Below are 8,854 nucleotides of genomic sequence, written 5' to 3'. Positions count from 1 at the left end.
CTGCTGTTAGCTGGAAATGCACAAACATACGCATGTTAGAATAACATATCAAGACAAAGTAGCTTCTGTAAAATCCTTTCTAAAAAGGGTTTGTGAACACAGATGGCTATTGGGTTAAAGCAGTAAAGTGGTTTTTGAGTTCAAGTTACCAACTTGCTGCTACCTTTCTATGGTATTGCAAGGTTGCAGACTCCAGTAATCTGTTCTTTATGATGTTTCCTCACTTTTTTTTTTGAGGTGAGAAGCTTGGAACTTTGTTTATAGTTACTAACAAGTAACACTCAACTAGATAAATAGTTTCCTAAAGTCATAGGTGCTGATTTAATACCAAGCTATCTTGACTTAGGCTGGCCTGAGGGTCTTACTGTCTCTTACGTTGAACACAGAACTTTACTAGTCTTGGTAGTATCGCTGACCTCTACTATAGTTTTGCACAAGACAGTACCTACTATTTTTCTTGGAATTGCTCCTAACCTTATTGCCTGCGTAACTGGAAGCTATGCTGTTCTCTGTCTGTGTAATAAACCGCAGATGAAATATTAAGGTGCAAATATTGAGGAAAACAAAAAATTAAGGCTCATACCTGAGATGCATCTGGTAACTTCAAAATTGAATGTATTTTCTGTTACAAAGATCAGAAAGGTTGGTGTCATTCTCGTCTGACACCAGATTTAAGATTATGTAAATCTTAAGGTATTTGCATTGATAAAGTTGACTTTGGGTTACACTGAGTAAGAACAGAATTGTTACACTGCATGAGGAAGAAATGAAAAAGCTGCATTGCTAAAAACAAAGTTCTTGTTAGCTTAGCATCCTTGATCTTTTGCAGTATTCATAGGTAAAGCATTCTTCTCATTATAAAACAAAGAACACAAACATAGGTTTAAACTTCATTTATTTAAAATCTGAGTTTTGCATAATTTTATTTAACATCTGCAAGTCTTAAAACATTTAATTCTGAATAAAAAGTCTATTAAGAAAAAAATTTAGGTTCATATTTAAATTTTACACAATCAAAAGCAATCTACTCTTCCAAATCCCAATGAAACTTTATTTAGCTGCAAGTTTAAATGCCAAATCCTTCACCTATGATAGACATTCCAGCTGCCAAAGTCAAAGCACAGTTAGCTTTACAGCTATTTCCTGTTTTGTTTTCTGTAATGAACCTTGAATGGGGAGAAAATAGAGCTCTTAGTTGCAAAATAAGACCTTCTTCCAGACTAACTCTGCTGACAATTGTTGCATTATTTTCCTTCTACCAGAGACTGCTGTTTGTAATCAGAGAAACTGCTGCAGTTCAGTCTTGTGTCTTTGATCTGAGAAGTCTGCATTCATCAGCGGCTTAAGCTAATGCACCATCCTGTTTCGCCACTGGATGTATAACCACCACCAGAGAGGCACAGCAGAGCAGCTGGGGAACCTAATCCCTTGGAGGTGCCCTTGGAAGACCTGGCAGAGCTCATCTGTTGGAGGTCTAAGCTGAAATCTAGAATCTAGTAGCTTTGATATAAGAGGTAGATGTCTCAGTCACAGCTTCACAGAGCTGGTTCAGCATTTTGCAGATGTTTTGTAGCATCACACTCCTGGCCATGTGAGTGAAAATAGATCTCCTCTTCTAGCAAAAGGGACAGAGCCCTAAGAATCTTAATTTGCCTGTCCTGAAGGGACCTGATCAGAACCTTGGAAGTTGACTTCAGTGAGCTTTGGCTTATGCCCTGATATAGATGTGTGGTATATTGGTAGTGGGAGACATAGGGGGAAATGTCAGAAAAACAGTTGCCACTCTAACAGAAAGAATTAATTTTTCCTAAACTTTGTCCTGATCACAGAAATAAGCTTTCTAATTCCCGGCAGTTTAGAATAGAAAGCATCATGTGGAAAAAGAAGATATGCAGAACCCTAAAGGGAAACAATCTTATTCTGGACACAGCTTTGCAGAAAGGAAAATTAGCTCAACAGCCTTTGGAGCCCTCTACAACAAGTTCTGTAGGGAATAATACTTTTCCTTACAAAAACTCTTTAGAAATATTATTGCTACGTCCCATTGTCTGAAGTTGAAGTGCTGTGCTTCTATGTACTGTAGCCCTTGCTAACATCTGCTTCATTTGAACAAAGTGTTTCTTCATGCATCTGTTGACCCTGTTTTATCTTCATAAAATAATTTTTAATCACAGAAACTCTCCAAGTTGCAATTCTGCTGTTCATACCCAGATGACCCAACAGGCACAACATTAATACATACACCTTTTTTAAAACACTTTTTAAAAAAGTGTTTTTTAAGAAAGTGTTTTTTTTAAACACTTTTGTGATGAAATGTAGTTTAACACATTTACAGAGGGAACTTCAGTGACTTGGCACATTGTAAAAATTACTAACTTTGAACTATTAAAAAAAAGTTAATTCTCACACACCAGGGGGTTTAGCAAAAATTCTCTATACCCTCACTACACCGTTAAAAGCCACTTCATCTAGGAATTACAAATTACTGACTTGAGGATAGCTTTACCTTAGGTAAGTGATATTACATATTCAGTTGATCTTAAAATTTGAAGCCTGTACTTATTGCTCATGTAATTCAAGCTGTACTCATATAAATAGCTAGATATAGAAACACTGCTCATATGAACTGAGTGTACTTACACAGCTAAAAAACTTGTGAGGGTGAGCAAAAAGGGAAAGTTCAGGTGAACAGCTTTAGTTTTTCATGCCTATGTAAGTCACCCTACTAACTGCTACATCAGTGGTAGATGCACTAAACAAACAAATAAAAAATGAATTGGCAAATAAGAGATTTTGAGCGTACAAAAATTAATGTAAGGTAAAGTTTTTACATACTGTGACGCCCCCTGCCCCGTTATTAAAGGGAAAGAATATTGTGAGAAATGACATCTTGAATATAACCTACTACATGAGGTTACAGTAACAGAGTTGCAAAGCATATTTCAAGGCATGTGTGCATTTGTTTGTATACCATATAGTCACTTGTCTCTTGAATCTCGTGTAACAGCCAAGAAGGATAATAGGGTTGTATCACTACAGGACAGAAAGATTTCTGAACAGGAATTGCACCTATTTTCTCCAAGTCTTTTCAACACTGACCCAATTTCACATTGATGGTACTTTTTTTAAAGTGCTGATGTTAATCATCTTTATATTAAAAACAGTGCTCGTTTTGTTCTCGCAGTGTTAGCCCAGTGTTTCTCCATGATGCTGAACAAAAGCTGAGGATTTTTAAAAACACGTAACTTTGAAGATAAATGACAGTAACTGCAGACTACCCCTGTGGGCCCCAATCCTGTAAACATGTGGGCACATAGGTAAATCCACTCAATGTTTAACAGCAAATAAACCACTGACTAAGTTACCATTTTAAGTTTTATGTGAAAAAAATGACAGTATTAATGTTACTTTGCATATGCACCGAGCATCCTGTGCACTATGCGTGTTAGTCATTAACAATCATTAACAAATGCTACAAGTACAAAAGAAAAAAGTTAGTAGCACTTGCAAAAATGGAAGAGCTTGGGGCAAGGCATTCTGTTTGTGTTTAAAAACAAACAAAAAAACCACCACCAAAAAACAACCAAAAAGCCTGACATGAATTGAAAACCTGATGTCTACTGCCTGTTCAAAAAAGAATCTGAAAGGTAATGTGTTTTTTTTTTTTCTTTACTGTAATAGTTTATTGCTCCCCCTCTCCCCCCATACCTGTTACGGTTACGATCATACTGCATATTAAGTTCTACTTTTCCTCTTATCTTCAAAGAGACTTTTCAACATGTAAACCTGAACAGCTGATACCACCACCATCACTCCCAAGTTGACCATGGACCAGAAGTTCACTCGGTCAAAGTTGCTCTCTTGTATATTTCGGTCACGAGCCTCAAATGCTCTGAGCAGGGTCTGAATCTGGACACTTTTGCTTAATCTGGCTTTGACACTGTTGATGGATTCCTGGTAAGTAACAAAAGAGTATTTTTAGAAGAAAAAAGAACACCTGAATTAAATGTATAGCTTGCAACACATACAAAATATTAATACTGTATTGCCACCTGTAATCCAATTTCTTGCCAAGTAGACAGATAATTTTCCTTTTAAAATGTATACCTCCTCACAGTGTTTTCATTAATTTGTCTAGCCTGTTTAAGGTAGATCACCTAAAAAGGGTTAATTTAGCATTAAGGTTCTATAGTAATTTGTTTTTTCCCTTTTACAGGCTAGGGAGGTGAGAGAGAAATCAAATCTAAAATCAGTTTTTTAATATTCCATGTATTGGAACTGTGATTCCAGGTATTCAGACAAGTAAAAAGCAGTGATCTTTATAGAACTAATCTCAAAACAAGTTACGTAGTAGCAGACAAATGTAGGAGTGTTTTCTGATGGATCATCAAATGAAAGCACTCTTTAATGCAAACTAGCCTCAGCAAACTAGCTGTAGAAAAAGAATAGTAGTACAAAAAGTAGTACAGTAATGTTATACTCCCATCTTTTGATGCTTTCACTGTAGTGGCTACAAACTGCTGCTTGAGTTTTGATACTAAAGCAGAATTTTGATGATAAATTGTGAACAGGATAACTGCAGGTCCTACAAAGGACGCAGTGTGTCTCAGGGAACCAGAGGAAGTACACAAGCATGCTGGCTGCAACAGCGGCAGCTCCAGATCCAATCCTTCTGCTGCGTTTGCAAAATAAACGCCTGGTCCTAGAATCTGTTAAAGTTTCATCCACAATATAATAGTCACAACCTAAAATCTGATCTCATGAAGTGCGGATTTATGTTCTTGATATAATTATAGGACCCCCAAGTCACTTTTAATGAGAAGAGTAATACATGCAGTAACAGGAGGCTATAACTTTTAAAAGTTAAACCCATCAGTAACGTTCTCTCTGTGGATATTTTTGCTGTTGCATATTTAACAAATATTTCAAAAGAGCTATTTTTGGAAGCCGAATAATTTTATGATGATACTAAAGTTCATGTGTTACACAATAAGGAATATCAACACCATGCAAGAGCTTTAAAAATAAGACACAATTCACCATTTTCCCTAGCAAATATCTTTAAAAAGTTAAATTACTAAGTGTTTATGTAAGTCCTCATAGAGCTTGCAAGTAAAGCAATAACTTGACTAAGTAAACAACAGCATCAAATACTGATGTTAACTTTAAAAAGAATTACCTACTTTATAAGGCTCTCAAAGACAAGTTCTGCGTTTCTTCTTTTGGAAGGGATACCACACAAGTATGAACACAAGTAGCTATCAAATCCATTCAAGTACTGCTTGTGATTCGTGAGAGGGATTTTCTTCACAACTTCCCCTATAAGCTTTGGGTTTTTTCTGATTGTTTTGATTGCCAATTTTAAAGAAGATCTGGCCAGCTCTTCAGATTCTGTGTTTGGTTTTAACTGTTTAAAAGTGTATTGTACACCTAAGATCTTCAACATTAAGTCTGTTTAAAAATTCTTGTTCTCTTTATTGCAATAAATAGAATACAAACACTGGTGTAGAGAAAGATGTATTCAGTAAGTGTTTGGTGATGTTGTTTTGGGGTTTTTTGTGGATTTTTTTTTTAAAGATACCTGTTGTCTGTAGCTCAAGCAAACAAATAATGGCTTACTGCATCCTACCAAGTGCTAAGAACAGTGATACTGGAACACCAAACAATTTTCTACTTCTAGAGTAATCTCAGCATTAATAATCATGAATGGAAATAAAAGCTTTGACTCAGCAGTAGTCATCATCCTACGTTAAACAGTGTCAGTGTACAGTTTAAGCAAATGTTACCATTCATGGAATGCCTGCAAAGGTGAACCTGCAGCCTGGTACAGATTAACTCCTGTCCTGTTTATTAGTTTGAAAAGATGAAATAAAATTGGGGGGGGATACTAATAAAGTAATATAAAAATTATTGAAGTGAAGTATTAATCCACATGCTGGTTGGGGCACTTCTGCAGGGCTGGGAAGAAAAGGCTGATGCAGTACTTTATTTTGAAATGTTGAAAAAAGTCTATGCCATGATTCCAACTACACCATTGGGATTAAGCAATACTTTAATGCTATAAATATTCATTTCATTGTTGCTAGGGTAAAATGTCCCACTTTAGCAGTAAGAAGAAAAGAAGCTAAATTGGAAACAGAGTGACTTTGAGAGCTAGGCAGTTTCTTCTTGCTGATTAAGGGTCTATTTTGAAAATATTTTCAAGCTTCTGTGTGGAAGCAAACAATCCCTGGTGCTAGGCTTCATGTATCAGTAAAAGCAATATATGGAACTGGAATACTTTCCAGGATGATGCACCAGACCAAGGCAGAATGGCTAAATGACAGTGAGGTTTTTTCTGAATGTTCTGACATTGAAAAGAATTAAAGATCAAATACTAACCAGAATGTCTTCCAATTTCATATCTAGGAGATCTGTGCCTGTAACGTACTTCTTCCAGTCTTCCTGATCTTGTCCATCTTCTCCCATGTTGTCCAGGATCAGTTCAAAGAAAATCACCTTTTCAGAAATGGTACTGAATGTGTTGTCAAAGCAGAACATGTAATCCCCGTCTTCTGTTTCCACCCTGTGTGTATAAGCAAAATGTCATTAAATTAACTACACTTCTTGTGCTGGTTCTCAAAGTGCATTTTTGTAAGCAAACTTTCCTCTTTAAGACTGACAATCATGCACTTAGAAATAACTGAATATGCTTTTTATATAAAAATAAGAGCTCTAAAGACACATCACAGATTGCAGTCACAGCAAAACAATCCTGCTGACTCTAAGGCCTAAAATGAAGACAGCAGCTTACTTTCATTTTACTTTATTGGGATTTTGAATCATTTTGTTAATCATTATAAAAAAGCTGTAATATATACTCTATAGTAAAGTTACAATAATTACTACATATTTTGATAGAAGGACTAGAGAAAACGGGACTTTTCAGCTTATTTCTAGGACTGACAAAATCTTTTGATATGAGATGTGGAGACCTTTTTCAACTCCAGAATAATTACTTTTGTTCACTGACCATTAACAGCTATCATGAACCCAAAAATATTCTGCTCTTCATGGCAAGATCCATGTAAAAAGCATTCAGTGATTATAAAAAGGCCATTTGTGTTCTCAGACTGTCCTATTAGAAAGTCTTTTGTAATACTAAGAATAAAATGTACTCAACCTTTATTTTAGTTGTATTTGTTAAAGAAATCAGGAAAGTGCTTTGTGTAATGCTTCTAAGCCTGAAGATTTTAAACTTACGTATGAACTCCATCTGATTTCCTTTCATCAAAAACTAGAGTTTCACCTTTTGGAGACAGTAGATGAAAATCAACGTCTAATCCCGCTCCATCAAGAACCTGTGAAAACAAACAAAAAACCTTCCAACCACTGGACCTCCCATTTGCATTGGTGATGGCAACATTTTTAGGGAAGGCAAAGATTTTTAGGTAAGGGAACTGACACAGAAAGAATCTGAAAGCTTGAATCTGTACGAGTTTAGACCAAGTTAAGTGGAAACAGATTAAAAACTGCTTCAACCCAAAAGCATTTTAGCAGTTTCCAATCTTAAACTAAATACAGTCTGATCATGCTAAGTTGGGCTTATATGAACCTTTCCCTAATTTAAGAATGCATTCAGGGTTAGACAACCTGGAAGAATACCAACAGATGGCTAAGTCTAGCATTTGTATGGCATATGCCAGCACTAGTTCAGTGGCAGAAAAGAAACTTTGTAAGAGCTGTCACTCTTATGCATATAAAGATATATATTTGTACAAGGACACAATCTATGCAGTGTCATAAAGACAGGACTAGGCTTCTGACGCCAATCGAAGCTGTACCACAGACCTCACCTTTTAATGCAGACTTAAGGTCTGAATTCTCCCAGGGCATTCTCATTTCCCAAAGGCAGAAGGAATTGAAGGCATTTAGCTGCTTAAGCTCCTAAGTATACACAGGCCTAAGGAGCTGTGCTGCTTTCACTGTGTAGCATGGCTACAGTTGTATCGCCACATCGGTTGTGCTGTAGAAACTCTATAGGAAAGGTAATAACTGCATTAAGGGGATCATTTTTATGACATTACTTAGGTCTGTGCTAGGGGATTTTTTTTTTTTTTTGTTTGCTTTCCAGTGAGCTGTTTGGGTATAGCAGTTGAGGGCAAAGTTTACACCGACCTAAAGTGACACTGGAGACTTACCAAAAGAGAGAAAGGCCCAGGAAAATGAGTGGCTAACCACTGATCAAATTAAAAACCCTACAGTGACACACCTTTAGGGCCAGGACACAATCTAAACACCCAGAACAGAACTTCATCTCAGCACAGGGTTTCTGGCATTCTGTCTTTGGAGAGTGACCTGCAGCTCTACATTAAATATTCCTATGCTTTAGCCACTAACAATTCCAGATAATTATGTACAAAATAAATATTTCCAATAACATACAGAGCTCCTTTTCTACACATTTAAACAGAAAGATGAATCGTTACTGTTAGCAGTAGTGCTGAGAGATTTATGCCTGAGTAGAAATAAATTCACCGTTACACACATTTGTTCTCTGTCAAATAAATTTTTTGTTTTGATTATGGTTAAGATCCTACTTGGTCAGTGCAAAACAAAATTTTGTTTTGCTGAGGGCTCTGAACAAAGCTCAAACATCTCAGTCTTTCATTCTTGTTCAGTTCTGCATGTAACAATAATTAGAAAATAACCGTGAATTTCAGCTTTGTATTTTAGTTGGGAAGCAGAGGGGAAAAGGGGGGGGGGAAGAAGAGATGGATCCTGGCCAATTCTGAGGCACAGTAGCAGGATGGGAAAATATTCACTGCAGCTCCCCTCACTGTGCCTTTCCACTGAAAAAAAGTCTTTATTTTAA

General features: G+C 36.4%; 1 protein-coding gene across 1 annotated transcript; it reads right to left on the bottom strand.

Annotated features, from left to right (window-relative positions):
• Positions 1–3,662: 3,662 nt before the first annotated feature.
• TMED5 (transmembrane p24 trafficking protein 5) lies at positions 3,663–7,875 on the bottom strand. The gene is made up of 4 exons (XM_035896105.1): positions 7,831–7,875; positions 7,243–7,511; positions 6,382–6,565; positions 3,663–3,954 (listed from the first exon to the last, which is right to left on the bottom strand). The coding sequence occupies exons 1-4, from the start codon at positions 7,873–7,875 to the stop codon at positions 3,736–3,738; spliced, it is 717 nt and encodes a 238-aa protein (XP_035751998.1). The 3' UTR covers positions 3,663–3,735.
• Between the last annotated feature and the right edge of the window lie 979 nt (positions 7,876–8,854).

The sequence above is a fragment of the Egretta garzetta genome, unplaced genomic scaffold (assembly GCF_000687185.1).
Source record: "Egretta garzetta isolate BGI_Z169 unplaced genomic scaffold, ASM68718v1 scaffold706, whole genome shotgun sequence".
Classification (NCBI taxonomy): Eukaryota; Metazoa; Chordata; class Aves; order Pelecaniformes; family Ardeidae; genus Egretta; species Egretta garzetta.
This window is presented reverse-complemented; position numbering and strand designations above follow the sequence as displayed.

Bases quoted from the DNA above. Each gene is read 5' to 3' on its own strand.
- TMED5 (XM_035896105.1), bottom strand. From the start codon at position 7,875: ATGCCCTGGGAGAATTCAGACCTTAAGTCTGCATTAAAAGGTGAG. The intron at 7,512-7,830 runs GTCTGTGGTACA...GGGTTGAAGCAG, and splicing joins AGTCTGCATTAAAAGGTGAG to TTTTTAATCTGTTTCCACTT. The intron at 6,566-7,242 runs GTAAGTTTAAAA...TTATACACACAG, and splicing joins AAATCAGATGGAGTTCATAC to GGTGGAAACAGAAGACGGGG.